This window comes from Mizuhopecten yessoensis, unplaced genomic scaffold, assembly GCF_002113885.1.
Source record: "Mizuhopecten yessoensis strain PY_sf001 unplaced genomic scaffold, ASM211388v2 scaffold5185, whole genome shotgun sequence".
Taxonomy (NCBI): domain Eukaryota; kingdom Metazoa; phylum Mollusca; class Bivalvia; order Pectinida; family Pectinidae; genus Mizuhopecten; species Mizuhopecten yessoensis.
This window is the reverse complement of record NW_018405922.1, coordinates 46,263-67,978: the sequence shown is the minus strand read 5'-3', so window position 1 is coordinate 67,978 and position 21,716 is coordinate 46,263. Positions and strand designations below refer to the sequence as shown.

The window sequence follows — 21,716 nt, the reverse complement described above, 5'->3', positions numbered from 1 at the left end:
AAAAACGAAAAATAACAATGCCTCTATTAAAACTTACCAAAATAAAAGTATTTCAATTATCAGTGCTAAATTTGAATAAAATAAAATAATTTTAATTTGGTAGAGTTTTGAAAATCTGCATTGAATGATCAAAACTGACTGTTCTATGTCCATGAATAAAACACCATCTTTCACTTTACAAAGCAAATTGAAAACACGATACTGATTCATGAATATTCATCAGCAGTCAGCCTCCCTTTCATAAAATCTGACAATTACATGACTTCATTCCGTCTTTGCGTATTGCAGAGTTATCTTCTCTTGAGAGCAGGTATTGATTGTTACGTCATTGGTTTGTGAGAGTAACGTCATCAATTATTGAGAAAACAACTAAATTTTCTCACACAAACCAACGACGTAACAATCAATACCTGCTCTCAAGAGAAGATAACTCTGCAATACGCAGACGGAATAGTAGCATGCATGAATGACACATCTCCCATCATTTGCAGTCTTCAAAATCTATCATTTTCCCAAAATGTAAATGTCTCAAATACGTTTGCCTGTGAACGGCAATATGATAAGTTTGTATATAGATTCTCTGAACACATAGACATTGTACAAAATATCTAACCTCGTCCATGTACAGTAAAAATAGAATGTCATCAATCTCCCCGTTGGCACTAAATAAATTCGAACTTGTACGTATGGGTATTAGACTGGTCAGGTTTGTTTGGATAACTATACTATATCTTCAGGTACAATTTACTTATGTAACAAAATGTTATGCACCTAGACTAATACAATAACTTATATTTTTACCCGAATTTTTCACAAGACTGGCATATATATAAATACAGCTTTCAAGGTCCAAATTCATTTCATGTTCACAGAAATTTCTCACATATCACTTTTCTCACAAAGCTTTTGCTTACCAATTTTTAAAGTTTGGGATTAAAAAGTGTGTATCATAACATAAATTTATCATGCAAAACCAAAGTATGAAGGATTTGTGCCATGTCTGACTCCAACTCATTTGTTCATAAAATTTACATATCCATTATACAAACGCCTCAACAATGACATTCAACTCATTCCTGGTAAATGATTTCAAAACATACAGAACATATTTGTCTTGGTTTGCTTCAGATAAAAGATGTACATCATGAGGTTCATTAAATAAAATTTCATAAAAAATTACAGAAATTTGAATAAAACGTAGCCAATAAAAGAACATAGAACTTCAATGAGTATAATTTTACAAGATTTTATATCATGCACTAAAATGTCTGGTTGGGTCATTTATTTTTTTACATTATATCATTGAGCATGAAAGGGAAACAGTCTTTTATTGGAAAAACTGCAATGAAACGCCTGTCACTTTATAAATATGTTATAATTCGTGTGCTTCACAGAGCTGCAGTTTCCTCCTCTACTCAGTCAAAGGAGCTCAAAATATTAGACTACTATAAATATTTTAATCGCCCCTGAAATTTCATAATGAACTATTCCAACCTTTGAATTGGAAGAGTTCAAATGTGCCTTCAGGGGTGAATGAGTTAAAGCGTTACTGACTAAAACCAATCAATGGTCTACCCATAGATTACCAGTCTGCCATGATAGACAGACAAGACATAAAAACACATCCATAATTTAAAATCGCTCCCACCAAAATATGTTCTCCAATCATTCGAGCGCATACAACATCAGTGATATTACACACCGCGTAGCTAGTTAAGAATTTCTCACACACAGAAGCTAGCATCCCTTTCATACTAACATGCACAGTTAAATTATATCGTCAGAACTAGGGTCTCGCTTACAGAGAAAATACCTTCATCACAGGTGGTTACTCTCAATAAATGACCTTCCACCAGACATTCAATTCCGTAAATTCCAGCAAGGCATCCAGACAATAACACAGATTGCGATAGTCATTTGAGAAGATCATACAATCAAATGCTCAGTGTACTCTGGGATGTTTTCTTCTACGAATAAATATGATAACAGACACCAATTTTATAGCAAGGTCTTCAAACTTGTTCATCTGGCATTGACATGTAAACAGTCTTGCAAGTCAAACAACAGACCCCTGCTGACAACATGCTGCCATCTGTTAACTTTAAAGGCATTCAATGTTCCTCTACACAAGTGAATCGATTCTGATCACTTACTTCTCTCCACTGAACTACATTGTTACAACATATTGACTTGCTGTATGCAGTTTGAAATGAAATGGCACCAAGAGTCTTTTCTCTCCAAAATGTCTCCAAACCATTCTACAAACTGACCTCAACAATGCACCTGGTCATTCTAACAAACCTGTCCGTCATTAACTAGAACTGATCAACCATTAACAATAGGTTATTTGAGTGTCTTTCCATCAGGTACAAATGAGAAATGGTTTGGATGTGCCGATGTCGACACATAAAGTTGACTACACGTTATCTGTAATTCCTCTTTGGTAAGAACCATTGTATCTGTTATCGGAGTCTGCCTTTGTTGGTGAGCCTGTAACCCCAAGTCACGTAATATTTCCAATTAAATTTGTTAACCTGCCTAATCCACTTGACTGTCATCTTTCCATTATGTTTGTTGATAATCTGTGCATAACTCAATATTTTTTCCCCGTGTGTACTCACTGAATCTGGTTTCAGGTCATCACTGTGGTTTCTACTGGTTATGTCCTAGTGTGGTAAAATTTTACCACAGACTCCCTGTGAGACGAACACTTAAATAAAAATTCTCCCCCCTGACCTAAGTGGAGAGTGTTAGTTACGCGTTGCCGGCAGCTGCAGCCCCCTGAGTATCAGTGGCATCCCCTCCAGGATTTGCCACTCCAGTCTCCGGAGTCCCTCCTCCGGTTGTGGCATTTGTGCCGCGATAATGTGGAGGTGTGAGAACAGAGTTCAATGCAGGCTGAATTTGAATTTCTGTAGAAGATAAAACATAAGTGGTTAAGGTATGCCATCAAAAGTTTCGTCAAACAACAAATAGTACGGCATACAGTGTTTTTTCATGATATTCAAAGCATTATTGAGATATTTAACACAGTTCTAGATATTTCTAACAGGTTAAGAATATCCAAAACGACAAGGAGTCACTACTACCATCAACAGATAAGGTCAACAAAACTCTACATAAAATACAAAAATTGATTTTCCATTTTAAATAAAATATGAACTGAGTTTAGAAATTTTGCAGTTAAGTTATGGGCCGAATTTCATCAATCCCATACTAAAATGAAGACAAAATCAAGATTCTATTACTACACTGAAAATGTATTTAATAGGATATTTCTGAAGAAGTTGAAGGCTCTGTGGCTACAGGAAACAAATTCTTCAGAAATATCCTATTAAATTTTTTTTCAGTGTAGGAATAGAATATCAACTAAGTGTCTCGTGTCTTTTATATACCATCCGGTTGCCACGGTTGTATGAATTCTGTCGATATCATGTGTTATTTAAGGATTGAATCACCCCATGAAATCGACCAAAGCAAGATTCAATCCTTATATTTCAATCAACTGGTGTTTTTTTTAATAATTGGAACTTGTGAAGTCAATTCTGATAGTCTGACCCAGGTTCTGGAGCTTGTGCAAGTCTACGTATTGATGTTATGTAAAACAAATATGGTTCATCATTGAAAGACCATCATACAACATGATGGTGTACGTTGATAGTTTAATACAGCCAAATTATGTAGAAACAAAACCCAAAACCATATTTTAAATGTCATATTTAACTTTAGTTGATGAATTCATAAGATATCAAATTTTCTGACACGTCATCGCAGAAGAATAATGTCTAGACGCGGTGCGCAGGCTCAGTTGCAAGTTTAGGACAGCAATATTTTTACTAGCCTCAAGTGGAGAGCCGCTTAATTTCAAGGTTCTACATCTTCTGGAATGTGAAGCTGCAGTAATTGAATGTTGAATTAAGACAGAAAACCAGGCGTATAATGAAAGGACGAAATAATTTGATATGGCAGTTGGCTGTTTGACTGTTTTTCATATATAAGACGGGACCACATGGATCTACGTTGTTTTCGATTTGTACCGGGGGTTGTTACTGACACAAGAGGCAGAATGGGTCTCTGGAGTGAGAATTTCCAGGGCAGAACATGACTTGTCACTACCGCTAGCAACCGTGAGCTGATAATATTTTGCTGTCTTTTTGTTTTTGTTTTTTAATTATTTCTTGTGTAGCGTCAATAAAAATGTAAAATTTCAACAAGTGGTTTCTTCTTTGTTTAATCATATAAGTAGTTATCTCCCTTCGCAAAATCATACACACAGGCAACGTTTATCTGGTCAAATTCATTGGCAAATGAAACAGGTTATATTTGGTAGTCGCATTGAGTCTAACTTGAGTAGGGATTAAAATAACTATACAACATGTGTTATTACATAATACAATATGATATGGATGTATTTACTGCTCCACACAGTTGTCATGTGATACAATAATTGAGGGAAGGGATGTTTACGGTCATCTCTCACCTTGCGGAGTAAAGTTGAATAAAGGTGGCAGTTCTTTGCCACTTGGTAGACGAGTGGCAGGTTTCCGTAGCTCATCAAAGAATGTGTGTGCACATGCTTCAAGGGGGCTGATTCTGGAGCCAGGTGTATACTCCAAGAGACGGCTGACCAGCTGAATGGCCTCGGCGGGAGTGCGTGGCCGGAACACCTAGAAGATTGACGGACAGAAGCGGAGGTCAACTTGATCTTAACATGGAGGCTAGATGTTGGAATAACCATGCACTATCTCTTACTGTATCACTAACTTACTCTATTTGACTGTCACAAATATCAAAACATTAACTCTAATTATAAGACCGTCACCTATCATTACTAACTTACTGTAACTATTTGGCTCTAGGTTATCTCAATGGGAGAAATTTACAGAACTTCTAGGAAGATGAAAAGAAACAAATGATTTTATAATAAATATTTAAATTAAAAACACTGGTATAGAAAGTAAACAGCATGAGAACAGTAAGAAACCACTGGGTCAACAGAAAGTAGACTCCCAGCTGGTGATTTCACAAGACATGGAGACATGATCATGAATACTCTCAGTTGCAAACAGAGTATGGTAATGGAAGTCTTACACAATACATTTGTATAACAAATTATCACCTGATTTGCTATTTATACCTGTGTGATGTCCAACACAGTATACACACTGATGATAAAGAGCAGGCCATGATTATTAGTGTTAGAAGCCTGATGAATATTGAGGTACAGAAACTTTGGATGGAACATAAACTTCAATTCGCTGTTACATGGTAAATTTTCTCAATCTTCCATTATTTAAGACATGTTGATGAATTTGAAAATATTATAAATCCTTTTTTGTCATATAGAGTTGACCTTGCCGCTTGCACAAGTTTTGTCCATTCACTTCTAATAACATTCATGCCATCTTTACAATCTAAAGATTATCTTTTGATTTACTTGTTTCACCAAAGACATTTTTGTACTTTTAGGCTTAGTTTGTTACATGAGGAGTATACGTGGTATATGACTACTGACTAGCCTAGCTGCTGTCTATGCTATAAATTTATCACAATATATTCTCTACAGAATTATTTCTACCAAATTAAGGTTAGACAAATTATTCTGTATAAAGCTACATGCAGTCCTTTTTCTTTCTATAGAAATGACATACAGAAGTACTTCTAACAATGAACTTCAATAAATGGTATTTTGTGCTTAACCCTTTCACCCCTATGCAACTTTAGTAGACTCTCCCATGCATTGATCTGGATTTGATGAGTCCATTATGGTCTACAGTGTTGAAATAGTGAAACAAAATAAATTCCACATCTTATTTTTTTTTTTATTCCATTCATATTTCCAGTTTGTGATTTACGAATGCATCCAACATCAAACTTATATCATATATGGACATGCCAGAAAGAGGTCAGAATGTCAATTAAAACTGGTTATATCAAAGAAATGTTCACTTATAAAAACTGAAAAAGAGTAAATAGAAAAATACCATTAATGTATAAGGAAAAGTAATTGGGATGATGATTGAATTTCCGATGAGAAAGGGGGGAGAACAACTGAAATAGAGAGATGAAAATGAGGTTGGGAAGCTGAAGATGCTTAATAGGATAAAATGAAATCTTTAAATTCTCAAAATACTGACAACCATTCAAGACAGCATGATAATGTTAGGACATTTTGCCATGAACTGAAAATCTGTGGTTCAGGTTCTCCATCAAGTGTGTCAATACTGCGACACTTTAGCTCGACATAATTACCTACCAAGTGTAACAAATGAAATGCGAAATACAACAGGTGGGGGGTCACACACTCCAGCAGTAGGAGTCGTTGATTTTTGAGCTATGCAGTCAATATCTAAAATCTTGAATAGGACTGAGGTAAGTAACGATAAATCAAAGCTAAAATTTAAATCATTGAATGTTAATATAGTACAAACAAATGGAAAGTACACTCTACCCATGAATAGTGGTCACACATCTCTGTGTTTCAACAATTCCAAAACAATGATTACAGTTTCGTAATTGCAACCACCAATAGTGGTAGTTGGTAGCATTACATAAATTAATCATTCTGACAGTATTTTTCTCTCCTCATATAATACTTTTTAATCTTAATAAGTGATTGACAAGAAAAATATTTGGAATGAGTAACTGGTTAACTAAATGCGTGAAATATTATTGAAGTGAATTTGACCTCACCAGTTGAGTGCACTTTCCACCATGTTGACTCCTACACCTTGTAACAGGGGGAGTAACTCAACGGTCAATGAACTCTAGGTATATAGAACACTACAAAGCCTAGTTCTAGTAAAGTTGACCTGTCCTTCACCATGCATGTCCATCACAAAATGTATTCCCAAACACAGGTAGGTCAGCCAATGCCTAAATGGTAACTACAGTCTTTTCTTTTTTCTCTCTCTCAGGTATATCAGATACAATTTATCTTATATATATAAATCCGATTAACCAATGACTTCCGTGCAGTATCTCAAATATGGTAGGATATATATATATAATGTATTCAAAATATGGTAGGATATATATAATTTATTTAAACTCTTCTCTCTGAATCAGCATTAAACTTTTGCCTATTTTTCTTTTCTTTTTTTAGGTTTCCAGAATTTCACAACCATTTCTTACAAAATTGATTTTAACAAAATAATTTCCAGTAAATTTTTCTTGATATCTTTCTACTCGTTTCTTCTTCAAATGAAGTTTCCCTGTTACCAAACTTACAACTGACGCACACATTTAAGGCAGTCTTACGTTGGACCATACCATAGCAGGTGAACACAAGGACTGTGAACTGTCCAGGTCTACGATACATTGAGGTTTAAAACTCACGGTAAGTACCTTTGACCAGGGGTGCGCTCTGATCTGGGGGAATTTAAACTCTGTGTAATTAGGGTTCATCTCACGAATCTGTTCCCGAGTGGGTGTACCCAGGACCTTAATGATCTCGACCAACTGGTCCACACCACTGTCGCCAGGGAAAATTGGTTGTCCTAGCAACAGCTCAGCCAATACACAGCCTGCTGACCAAACATCTGTAAATCAAGAGGAGGGTTGTAATGGGGTAGGAATTCTTTTTAATCCCTGGTTATTTATTGGCAATACATATCAGTATTCAATTTGAGAAATGTTACATTTAACTAGTCATCTACAAATACATTAAAATTACAGCTAATTCAGTTCAATGACTTTCATTATTGTCAAACATACGAGACCTGTGGTCCACTTTAACTATTTTTAACATTATCATTACTGTGTAACCTTTTGAATTTTGCTCTTGTGTATTAACTCTTCGCAAAATATGCAACCTAATACCTTGGGACATGGGCTACATTAAGAAAATTATTTCTGTCTTAAACCTGAATAGATATCTCCTACAATCGCCAAATTGGATGCAGTTAATTCAATTATGACATATTCACATCTTAACAATAATGTATGGAGATATCATGGATAATTTCAAAATAAATCCCATTTTATATGGGAGACAACTCTAACAACAGTCATCAGTATACAATGTAATATATCAAGTAAAACATAAAAGTTTATATATGAATTACAATCCTGTTCATAAACACTTACCTATCTGACAAGTATAGTCAGTAGCACCAAATATCAACTCTGGTGCGCGGTAATACCGTGAACATATGTAAGAAACATTGGGCTCTCCTCGCACTAAAACCTTAGCACTGAAATATAACATAGCCTCAGGTTACATAGGATATAATACAGTTGAACCTCGTTATCTCGAAGTCGACAGGGTCGTGGGAGAACTTCGAGTTATCCGAGTATTCAAGTTCATAAATTTGGTATGAAATGCCGTTGGACATAGTTTAACAGTTGTTGATTTTATTAATAACCAATGCTTATAATCAATCGATGAATGATATACGTAATCAATATAACAAATACAGGTATGTAATTTTACAATAAACACGCTTGAGTAAGTGATTTCCGAAAAACGTACTTTCCTTTAACGCAATCAAAACAGTTGGACCATATTATAAATTCGTTACTAAATATGGACGGGCCTAGTGATTAAACGTTGTTATTGGCTAGTCTAGAACCTGGCAAAGCTTTTCCAGGTCTGCAGTTGTATTTGCAAGTCTGTTAAGTTTTACTTCTGAAGTGTTACATCTAAAAATCGAACTATCCCGCTGCCTTCGTCCTCGTACTATACAATAGGGTAATGGAAGTGCGCAAGTCTAAAACAAATCACTGTAATGAACCGTTGATTCCGTAAATGAAAATACACCCAAACATATTATATCGTACATATATGTAACACGTTAATTCATTAAAGCTAAATGTGACACCTGACACCTCCTCAACTCGATGTAATCAACATGTACAGTAATTATCGTATTGTTCTTAAATCTCTCGATCGACTTTCAAAGCCATACTGGCTCCTGTAAAAATATGAACCTGTGAAGCTGTCTTAGGTTGTGATTTTAACTGTGGAACTTTTTGATGCATGACCACGCTATTTTTGTGACCAATTTTACGGTTTGCACTGTCGTCTGTTTTGGTGTACTAATCATTAAACGGACTCGCAGTAAGTACAGAATACTGTTGATCAACATTAATGAAGTTTATTTCTTATTATAAACAACATGGTTTCGGCAGTCTGCACACTTTACAGTCTGAAGTTTTATCGTAATTCTTTTTACCGATTTAGTCTACTAGCGAAATATGTTCATAAACAGGAAATCACAAGATGTCGTACAGTTGTGTTTCATTTGTATCAATTAATTAATAAGTGAAAAATGAATTTGAACACTATGAAGTAGCCGATGTTTTGATGTTGAATTTAAGCTATTGAAACCAATATCTCACTTCAAGGTATCCGAGTTTTTCGACTTTTCATGGTTTGAATTATCAGAGTTTTATTTACTAAGATAAAGATGAGACTTGGCCGGGACCGGAGAAATACTTCCGAGATTAACGTGGTCTTCGAGCTAAAAGAGTTTGAGATAACGAGGTTCGACTGTACAAGCATTGTTATAAGAAATTAAGGTTTATCTTAGTTATCCTTACATGTAACTTCCGTGCGTAACACTGGGTAAATTGCAATGATTTTAGAACCTTCTAAATTTTTTACCAGAATACACACTTTTTACTAAGTACGATAAACCTCCCGTCAGATCAAACAAAATATATATTGTCAATCCTGTACACAAAGTACACAGAGTTATTACAGTGGTTTACTGTAAGTCTGAGAATTGTAATTAGGAAATGTAATATGAATCAAAGTCATGGTTATATTCACCAGAACCCTACGTGGCTTCCTGCTATACTTACCTCCCAAAATCACAGAGTTTAAGAATGCCGGACTCTGGGTCGAGCAGTAGGTTTTGTGGCTTGATATCACGATGGCAGACTCCCTGGCTATGAATGTAGGCAAGGCTTCTAAATAACTGGTACATGTAAAGCTGAAACCAACAAGTATTAGTTGATTACCGGGTAATATTGATATGTGTCCAACTGTTAGAAAGGTGACAGTTTTAGCAGATTTGGAAAAATTCTACAAGATGTATTGTTCAACCCTGTTAGCGTTGTTGAACAATGCAAGGGACTCTAAACAATTTTTTCTTTCTCTTTTTTCGTATTATTTTGTTGTTGTCTTTTATTTTCTTGGTTATTGATTGTTTGAGATAGGTTTTAATGTAAAAGTGCTAGTAATACAAACCCCACTGAAACCTTGATGTATTTTCAGGATCCTGGCGATTTACTGAAGTTGATACATAATAAATCGGAATGGTTTGCTTGGTTTTTACTGAAAGCCTGGCTACTCTATAAACATTTGTTTCTGGGACACACTCACCTTGATATATATAATGGGTATGGTTTGCTTGCTTTTACTGTAATGCCTGGCTACTCTATACACAGTCTCAGGGACATACTCCAGCACTAGATTCAAATACACTTCATCTTTCTGCAAAAGTGAGAGGTTAAGAAAACATTAAAATTTTTAACAATTTTAACTGTGCTTCTTTTTTTTAGCAATTACATAGCATGCAGACAATCCACTCCTACTATATTATGAACTAACATCATGAATGAAACAATGAGCTTGTTAATTTGTTACAAATTACAATTATTAAAGTCTGTTTAAAGGACCTATTTTATGATGTTCCTTTATTTTATTCACTGATTCAGTCCATTAACAAAGGGACTGTTTCTTTTACTGTTTTCCAGTGAATTCATGACTTCAGCAGTAAGTCTGCCCAAACACCATTTACGATAAAGAACCAATCAGAATTTACTCATTCACCCTGAAGACACATTTGAACTCCTCCAATTCAAAAGTTGGAACAGTTCAATATGCAATTTTAGGGGTGAATGGGTAAAAAGGATACTTTTCTGGTTATATTTCATCAATACCGAGTTAACAATGTATGTATCAGAAAATGTTTGCCCCAGTTTCAAATAATGATTTTTCTTTCTCTGTAGGAGAGCTAATTCTTAGATAGTGACATTTGGTACACACCTTATTAGAATAAAGTATTTTCATGCTGAGAGGCAAATTATGAATTTCATGGCATGGGATAATATACTTGTTAATTTTTACAATATTTGTAATAAGCTTTGATAAAGTTTAATACTAACAATAATGAGCATAATTATTTTTACCACCTTATTTCATGTTTGATACCAAAATCGTTCTTTAATTTAGCATCTCATTTCACAATTTTCATGAATTTTGACAAAATCACAAATTTTATTTCTTATTTATTTTACATCAAAAAGAAAACTTCGACAGAAGATCATAAAATATTTGAATATTACTAGCATCCAGTCAACAAATCTCAGAAAAGTAGAAGTAATTAATATTCAAGATAGAGAAATGAGTTCAGACAGATAAATGGGATAAGCGATTTCCTGTCAGATTTCACATCAATGTTAATTAAGGCCACGCATCAGATACTGATTAGATTAACATCAAATAGGCCACTTGAGCCAGAGAGTTCCAAATCATTAGCCATTAAATCACTATAGTAACTCATGTCCTTCACACCTTAATTTTTAATCAAGCTGCAACTTTCTCCGTTTACAATTTCTAATTCTTGTTTGTCTTTGAAGTTTTTCTTCCTTAGAACAAGCGATAGTAACAGCATGTGGTATAATGTAAGAAAGTGTTAACTCAGAATTTCTGTGATCTGTTGTCTTAAGCTGGTATGGATAAGAACAAGGAAGAGTAGGTCAGAGCAAGAGAAAATCAATATTTAGTAAGGGCATGATGGGACATCCCTCTCCCAAGAATCGCACAGAGAACAATATACCTACAAAACACAGCCATTTAATAGTGTGCAGACTCAGAATGTTACTAGCTATATATATATATAGGGTCTTGGTATCTAAATTCATTCTATGAATCTTACTAATTGAGGCACTAGAAGACAATGATTTGAATAGGATTATCTTTAACAGCGTCCTGAGAGCTAGATTGATCTTTACCTACGTACAGCAGCTTAGACTCAGCTATTGCTATTTCTGTCTACACCGTCTACAGTCCATAAAATGGTTTTCTGGAATCGGATTCTTATGGTTAACCTATGACCTAAGATTCAAGTCAAAAGCATGAAGAAAGAACACCTACTATTATTTATATCCCGATAGAAATACTGTTTTTCCTAAGAAATCATGCAAACAATTTTCAAAGTTGAGTTATAATTACTCCCATAACATGAGAGGCCGCTGGTCAGCCTTTTTTCAATCGGATATGATTTTGCCGACTGCGACCTCTCATTTCCGAAGCACTAATTCTTCGATGCAGTTTCCGCCCGAAATCCGGGCGGAACAAAATTGGCTTGAAAAACTCGCATCAGTGGTTAACAGTTCATGACAACGATGTCTACTCACGGTTGATATAATATAGATCTCATATATATGTCACAGACACAAATATATAGTATATTACGGAATACAACACTCAAAATACATGTCCATGTCGTTGTAGCACATCTCTGACCTACATTTAAAACATGGCTTCTGGATTAATACAAAATATCAGGGGGGATTTCAAACGGAACGAAATGATACGGAGTTTGTTTGTATTCCGCTTGTGAAACATTACATGTAATCCATTTTTGTATTAACCGGAAAAATCATGGCAAATGCTGTCTGCTTCGCTTCGAATGAGGAAAAACTCATTATTTATGTCTTCGACATGAACTTTTTCTCATATAATCATGGATTTATGGAAAGGAATATTTATTGGACACTTTTGACTATTTAAATGTATGTAAACACGATATACTCTTTCTTAATCCGAACTTTGAAAATGTGATAGTCAGCATCGGGAAAATCAGCTATGGGCAGTTAGAGGTTACGCGGCGCCTGTCAAAAGTTTTTCGCCGTGTAAAACCTCTAACATTGTTGGAGTAGAGTTATAATATGCTTAAAGATTAAAGTATTCATTCTGAATTTAATTGTCCAAGCCATTCTTAAATACAGTGCTGATTCAAACATTAATACATCTATGGGACACTTTAACATGGAATCACCTTGCTACAGAGGGTATATTTTAACTCTGTGCCTAGAAACTTACCTTATCACCTGATGAATAAAAGAAAAATTTTAACAGGACTATGTTCTGGTGTTCCAGCTTTCTCATGATCTGTAATTCTCGATTCTGAAACAGTGAAAAATATATTTTTAAATCGTATTGACATCAATATCGTCAAGATTGTACTGATGCCATTATTGAATCTGCATTGATGTTTAGTTTAATGTCATTTAATGTATATATTCTAATCGTATTAAAGTTTTTGGGTGCACCCCAAAATGTGGTAATAATCACTAATATCCTAATGTTAATGCTGTGATTAATTGTATTTTGATTTCAACAGGATCGATGTTGTATATATATTTCACTCAGTATATCTTGCATTTTATTGAACATGCACAGATATATATAATAGAAGAATATTTCTGTCCCCCCAAGGAATATATACATTCTATTTTGTTGTAACAAGAGAAATTAAGATTGAAATTCAGCTTCTTCTATAAACAAACTAGGAATACTCCTCTAAATTAAAATATTTAGCTGTGAACAAAAAGTTTACATTGTAAATACCTTAAAACGCCTGTCCTGAAGAACTTTTTTAATGGCGACATGTTCTGATGACTCGACTAGTTTGGCCTGGTACACAACCCCAAAAGAGCCGTTACCTATGACCTTGGCATCAGTGTAGGACACTTCTTGAGGACGGTCAGGTCCTGTACCTGCCGTCGCCACTACGGTCGTTATCTTATTTCCATCTTTGCCTGAAAAAGTGAAAAACACAACCTGTTCACATTTGTGCATTTTACTTTTTAATACTGATATCTGACATTTTCACCTAGTAATAGATAATACTAATTACCGTAATACTGTAACAATTAAGGAGAAAATGACATTATACACAATGACAAGATCAGGAAATTGCATTACGGCCAAACAAAAAATATTTGGTGTTTCGGGAAATCCTTCCTGGCTACCTTACCCTAATTTGTTGTGCCTACTCCAAACTTTTTAGGACAATTTTCATAGAAGCAATGTTAAAGACGTCCAGATCACTCAATTTTATAAAATTTGTTACCTTCCCACCCTAAATTTCTCCAACATGTTACAACTTACAGGAAACAAATATATTTTTTGTCTGGCCTAAGTAAAAGTATATATGAAGCTCAGCTGGATTATATATATATATATGTATTTGTTTTATCCACATTCTTCTCCTTATTTTTCATTTTCTTAACAAAGTAGGAATTTCTTGGATACCAAGTATGATGTACTGAAAATTGTGTTTCTGTTTGAAGCAAAATTGAAATAATCAGTCTCAATTTCATCAAATTTCTGACGAAATTGTGAATGAAAATGATGAAATCTTGCTGGGAACAAAGCTGAGTATCAACCACAAAATGCTCTCGTACAGATGTTTGTACACAGACAGCTTTTCACGGTTTTCCTACCATAATTACATGTACACCAATTCTGATGCACTAATCCTTTTTCCTTATGTCAGTATGTATATTACACGTACATGTTATTACTGCTAAAAAATGTGCAACCTGTTCATTTTTGCATCATCACAATAATATGTAAATGCCTCCTCACTTTACCAGTACAGCTAATCTTACTATATTGGGCCCCGCCTACATATAGCTAGAGATCTACAGAAGATACTGTATTGGGCCCAGCCTACTGTACATGTACACTATAGCTAGAGATCTACAGAAAATGAAATTGACAAATATCTTACTGGTGTTGTACAGGATCTTTAAATTTACATACAGACACAATCATGGATCACCTTACACAGAAATTATTCAAAAGTGCACATTTGCATTTAAGTAACTAATTGTAAATATCAGTACAAAAGAAGTAAATCATAAATAACATGCATATATATATGAGAATTTGCTGCCTGTAGACTTGCAATTTTCCCTGTTTTTTTTACAATGTCTGTACATGTGTGTGGCATATAACTTATACACTGACGTAACTGTTGATGGTGACTATACATACAGCATCTCACTGTTAAATGGGCTGATGTGGATTGTGAAGAAGTAAATTTAAGATAGATTATGAACTGTACATGTATTGCTGTAGACTGTTCAAAAACAACAACTTAGAAGCAAATTAAGGACATTTGGTAATATTTATATTCATTGGATAGTAGTTAGAGAGATCAGCTAGATATATATAAAATGATCTTTATGTCAGCTGGCTCATATGTATGTACAGCGATGAAAAAGACCTTTGGAAGACAGGAGAATTATAGAATTATAGGATTACCAGAAACTAAGATATTTTTTTAATCAATTCTTGTTAAAAAGTGACAGCCAGCTGGGATCATATCATTTAGATAGGTTGATCACAAGATTTTTGCCCCTAAATATTGTAAACTGCCAGTTTCTTTTAAATAGTAAATTCTTCTAAAAAACTTTTATCAAGCATAGGATGATCACCCACCCAACATATCTAGCATCGATTAAAGTTTTGACAAATTACATAAAACCCATCTGTTTTGAAAGCCAGAATAATTTGTGATTAGATCTACCCGATTGCAATGCAGGTCCATGACTGAATTATAAAATCTAACCAACCCAATGCTGAAAGTGCAATTAAAAATTTCTTTACGGCACAAATTACAAAGACACAGGGATGTAGATCAGTTTTAATCAACAAAGAGGCTGATGAACAGAAGTAGAGATCGTCTCACTGCACGATCACCAGCGTCTTGTTCCTTGCATTTCCATAGTTTATTACTGTTACGGAATTAAAAATTTATCCTGCAGCATAGCTTGTATGTCAAGGTAGGAAGGTGGAATCATGCTATTGGTTTATATACCTGAATAGCGTGGATTTAGGTGATTGGAAACACAAACGGCAGCATACTTTCATGTTGAAGGTATCTTTAAAAATATCTCAATTTTCTCGAAGAAGGTATCGTTTTTTTCTTTCAATTAATATATTTTTTCCATCTTTGTAAATGAATGATATAAAACCTCAAAATATACTGCAAGGTTGTCCTAAGACAAGTTTATTAACTATACAATGTGTCGCAGCAAAGTGTCAACATATTTCTAACATGTTTCACTGCAGTTCATTTTTTATCAGTTTTTTTTTGGAATTATTTTTCCTACAACATTATCAAATGTATGTACATAAGACATGAACCCTGACAGCTTACTACATGTGTGGACCAAAACTGACCAGAAAGAAGAGTAATTATAACCCCTCAAAAGTCAATGGAACCATTTTATGTGCCTTGTTAATGGTGATCAAACCCCGACAACGTAAAGGAAATGTAATTTTCTAGTCGTGTGATCACCAGACTACTGATCCGCTGTCAAGTCTGTCTGGGTCCAAAGCACAAGCACACCGAACATTGATTAAAAAGTCTGCTCACATCACCATTCGGCAGCACTGCAAGCTACTTGTATGCATATTGTGTTTGTCTTTACTGTTTTATCAGCCTCCCCGGGTAATTGACTAATTGTTATTCATATGATTGTGATAGCGGATTGCCTACTGTTTACTTGTATCAAAGACATTTACATACATATATACAATAATACAGCCCTTATTTGGTGAGCATTCAATTAAGACAAATGATTCAGTTAATAGCCTCGGTGTTTCTTCAAGGAAAAAAGTGTGTGGGGTTGACATTGAAGAAAAAAATACCTCAACAAATATATGCACTGCAGCATTCTGTAGATCTACAGAACTAATGGTATGGTTTTGTCACACAAATCCACTTTCTATGGAAACAGGAATTTTTTGCATTATATATGCTACTTGGGGAAAATGTAGTCATACTGTTTAAATGTTTTACAGTAAACTTACTCATCATTTTATTAATTCTTGTTTCAAATTGTTCATAAACATTGATTATTTTCGTAACAAAACAAAAGCAAGATTTTTTTCTATTCGAAAAATAATATTGTTCATTTTCACAACTTTTATTTCAACATCTAAACCCTTACATTCTTCTATTACCTACAGTCAGTTTGCAGTATCAGCTTGATGTTTTGATTGAATGGAATGATTATTTTGACAGGTATGTACTATATGAATCAAGTAAACTTGAGGCCTATCCCAGAGACATACACACAGCATCTATCAATTCAAGTTAGGACATTAACCATTGCTTAATATGTCTAATCTATAAAGGGATACAAAACTTAAAGGGTTTTATCTAAATTCAATTATAATCAAAGTTTTATCCCTTGAGTTCGTATTAAGAGACTCGAAGTATGTATCATATCATTTTAACTTGTCCTAGAAAAATCTCCCCTCTGGTCCACACATACACGAGTCCTTTTCACATAAAGCATATTAATGTTGCTACAAATCCAAAGTTATTTTGTAACATAATCACATAAAGGATATTACTACATTGTATTTGGATAAATCTCTAAGTACATTGTGCATCCAGCCTCAGACACCAGGTAAAGCTGATCACTGAATTCGAAGGTAGGTGTGAGAATCAGTCAAGCATGTCTGGCTACAGGTAACACTGTGAATGTATTATAGTGTGGTTCACTGAACAGGATAATTGGCCTACTTCTTCTGTCTAATTAGTGTCAATACATCAGTGTGAGTTCTAGACCTTCAAAGGGAGTCAATCAAAGGGATCAAAGGATAGAGTAGGAAGACAGCAGTACTGCCCAAGAAAAGCATTATGGCGGTCATGTACAACCATTTTACAAAATATAGGATTGTTGATAAGCCCATATTAAACCGAAAAGTATAAAACCAGGCGTTTTTTATGGAAAAACATTGAACACCGTTTTTAACACAATGAGAGATAAAGTACTTTCTATCGCAAGCTGAAAGCTAGGGATACTGTTTTTATCTAACCTAGCTGTTACAAGGAACCAACAGGTGTACACCTGACACTTGATATCTAAGTACAATGTGATAACTCAATTAGCAATTTATTCGTCAAGGATGAAAACAAACCCAAGGAACCTGGATTGGTTAGAGGTTATCCAGGTGAAAAAGAAACTATCCAAGTAGCATACCTAACAAAGCATATATATACATATAAACCATGCTGTAACTTGTAAGACCAGGAGATAAGGAATGTGTTATATCATAGTTTATATATTTCTTAAATATTATCATAAAAAGCACACTTAATTACTTTAGTAACAAAAGATTTGCCCAAGGGAAATGCATTTTAATGCATTTCCTTTGGGCAATGATAAAAACACACATATATGATTTTTTAAATGTAAGATCCTTTAGATCACAGACAAAGCCAGTCTTTGATTAAAATGGTGTTTTTTTACTTGGATCATTTCATCAAGGCGACAAATCATAAATGATTTAGCTAAGGAATCTAGTATATTGTGACATTCGTACTTAACGTGATTACAAATGCCCCGAGATTAAAATTAAAAGAAATGGCCAAAGAGTAAAATTAAAAATATTTTGAAGCAGATAAAAGTGCACTTGATCTTAAATTAGCAGAGTCCAGGCAGGTATATGATCTGGAAATATCTTTTTGAAGCTGGATTGCATCAATAGGGAAATTGGAACTGATGCAGATGTAGAGCTGTCACGGTACACTTTACCCACGATTTGATACGTATCTCGATATTTGAACCACAATTCGATTATTTTGATTCGATACACCTTTGTTTTAAATTATAAACAAAATGAGATATATAAGCTGTCGATACACGGGAACCCAAAGTGTTTCCACACTTTTGATTTGAAGCTTGCCGGAGCATCACAAATTTTCATTTCCTTACAGCGGTCCGCCATTTTGTTATGAATACTTTATGAAAATTGTATCCTTGCAGCCGATTGTGATGGTTTAGAGATCAGCCAATGAAATTGAACATCCCACAGACGTTTCGGCTGAAGCGGCATACACTAATACTCAGATCGTGACGCATCAAAAATCTGGGAAAATACAGCGTGAATCGAATCAAACATAAAAAATCGCGGTACAAGTATATCGCGGTGAATCATGACACCTCTATGCAGATGGGACATAATTATCACCATGACCTATCAGTTTCTTCTCTTTTGCTTCAGGTTTGAAAATATAGGAAAAGGGTACCGGTACTAGTTATAAATATATTTGTTATATCTACGTATACGTACAGCAGAATTTATGGGAATGAGAATGATCCATCTCTCTAGACTAACAATGAAGTTTCTGAATATTTGACTTTAAAGTTTGCTGAACCTTAAGCATCTCTTGACAATTCTTGTACCTATTTTTTATTTTATTATTTCCGGCTTCAACTGAAAGAGCTTTAATAGTTCAATAATTACGAGTGTATACCCATAGTAGAGATGCATTGTTGTCATATTATTTATTCTTTTGCAAACCTTGTATTTCCGTTACGATTTAGCATCAACTTTGAACTGGCTGTTACAGCACATGAACTAACTAAAGATGAACATCCAACCAGTTTTTCTTTATAAGTCAACAATGTATTTTATAACTTGGCAAGAACACTGCGCTAAAAAACAATGTTTCCCCTGACCATGATATCAATCTGTTAGACGTGTTCACTTGTTCTGTGGTAATGTCTATAGTATAATTTGACATTTAGGTTACTCATGACAGACACACGTTCAAAATATCAATCAAACGTTTTTCATAGTGAAGATCTTGTGATCAGTGAGTGTGAATCACAATATCATGATATACACAGGTTTGTATACGTACATTTCAAGTTGTTTCAAATTTGTGTTGCTAGATGCCAGTCTAACTGAATTTAACTTTAAGAAAATGTCTGTTGAGAGTTTGTTATGACAATCGGTTTGAGGAAAGTATAAAAGCAAACCCTTTATGATGTTTCTAGGTAATCTTAACAATCCAAAGTTTGACTTCTAAATAATTATGATAAATATGATAAGTGCTGGTTACCATGTATACACAGTCAATGTCATACAAATAGAGTTTCACTGAATGAAAATTACGTATTCACACGCATTAGTACGCGAAGTTACTTATTACACAATAAATATAGAGAAAATATTCAATTTAGGGCGAGAAACTGGTAAAATACGAGTAACTTCTACAACCATTCTCGACAACAGGCGGTCGCCATCTTGTTTCCGTGACCCATTTCTATGCTACTGATGTAGAATTGACCACTTACTGAACCCCGTTTTCACCCCTCCAAATGAGGCATGAGCACCACTTTTTCCAGCATCGGTTATGGAAGTTGTCCTTGGACGACCACTCATAATTATATGTATTCTTAAGTCATCAAGAGAGAGTACATTTATTCAGTTCCAAGGCCACAATATTACATCTCCCAATGGCGCTCTCGTAAAATTCCGTCGGACAAAATGCCAAGAAACCTGTCGCAGAATCAGCGTTGGTAAAAGTTCACAGCGATTATAGGTCCAAATAATAGTGAAGGAGGGTGTCCTAAGTCCTCCAAAGACATGAATAACAGTTTGATGTTCAAATCCGTCACATCTATTCACTATTTCTCCCGTGTAACCATACAATGGTATGCAAATTTGGTTTCCAATGGCTGATCTGCTTTGACGGATGGCTATCTCCGAGACTTATTCGTGAATTTGCGGTGGTTAGCAGAACCAATCAAAAGCGTCAAATCCTACGACGGGGAAACTCGAACATTGTTCGGCTATTTCCGAGAGCCCACAAAATCTATGACGTAAACAAAAGGTGCTAAATTTATAGACCGAATATGCGGCTAAAAATTAAAAGCTGGATATTTTGATTCAAGATGGTATCACTCTTCTTCTTTGAAGTGTAGTCTACATATTTGGTAGGGACCGTATGCATCGTGTTTATTTAATTCATAAAGATCACAACAGTAAGGAAACTGTTATAACAACACAATGTACTTGATAGTATAGTACAGCGGCCTGACAAGCAGCAGTTCATTTATCGAGGAGCGCTTTCCATTATAAGTAGGCCTAAGTTAGTTTGTGCATATTGTAGTGTCATGAGTGCAAGTTAGGTAACGTTTCTTATACGTGATGTAGTTTAAATAGAATAATTACTTTACATAAATAAACAGTCTTTCCAAGTAAAATTAAAATGTATAAAAATATATATATAAGTGTGTGTTATGTAAAGTGGATAATCAGAAGATCCTTTCTAGGCCTAATTATGGCATTAAAATAAGTTATTTTCATTTCAAAAAATTAAAGATAATAAAACGTTACTAAAGCCATATGCAATTTGATAAGATAATAAGGCAAAGCCTAGATGGGTAAATCTTTTACAGTATGAGTATTACAACATGTAAGTTCAAGTAACAAAAATCGGTTATAGTTTTTGTAAATCAAAGAAATTAGATAGGTGTAAAATATCTAAGAAAGAAATCTAATTCTGTGGTTCTAATATTAGTAAGTATTCTGTAGTAGATGAAAAACTAAGTTTCTCGACTGAGGAAGGACAGAGCAGATGTCGGTCTGCAGCTGTCGCCCCTCACCATTTTTTCTATTGCTTTTCCCTGACAGGTATATCTCAGAATAGGTGTTATAATTGTTGGGCAAGCAGAGATACTCGACGATCATTATGTTTTATTCTTCATGATTGTCGCTTTGAATGAAGGATAAAGTGGGATGTATTAGAAGACATTGTCGAAATTTGTAGAAGGAATTCACAATGGAGGCCTAGCCCAGTTGTTCTGCTAAAACTTACCTTACGTAATCAATGTAGGCGTGAACTTCAAATCCCATTTATGAAAAAGTGACATCAGATATT

The 21,716-nt window shown here is 34.6% G+C and overlaps 1 protein-coding gene across 2 annotated transcripts; it reads right to left on the bottom strand.

Annotated features, from left to right (window-relative positions):
* Positions 1 to 564: 564 nt before the first annotated feature.
* On the bottom strand, positions 565 to 20,537 carry LOC110450343 (glycogen synthase kinase-3 beta-like). Of its 2 annotated transcripts, none has more exons than XM_021497820.1 (9): positions 20,128 to 20,537; positions 13,586 to 13,776; positions 13,058 to 13,141; positions 10,331 to 10,441; positions 9,808 to 9,938; positions 8,089 to 8,195; positions 7,339 to 7,541; positions 4,481 to 4,667; positions 565 to 2,912 (listed from the first exon to the last, which is right to left on the bottom strand). In XM_021497820.1, exons 1-9 carry the CDS (start codon positions 20,213 to 20,215, stop codon positions 2,755 to 2,757), a joined length of 1,260 nt encoding a protein of 419 aa, XP_021353495.1. In that variant the 5' UTR covers positions 20,216 to 20,537; the 3' UTR covers positions 565 to 2,754. The 2 variants fall into 2 exon arrangements, with proteins under 2 accessions (XP_021353495.1, XP_021353496.1); XM_021497821.1 differs by having other exon boundaries at positions 7,348 to 7,541.
* Between the last annotated feature and the right edge of the window lie 1,179 nt (positions 20,538 to 21,716).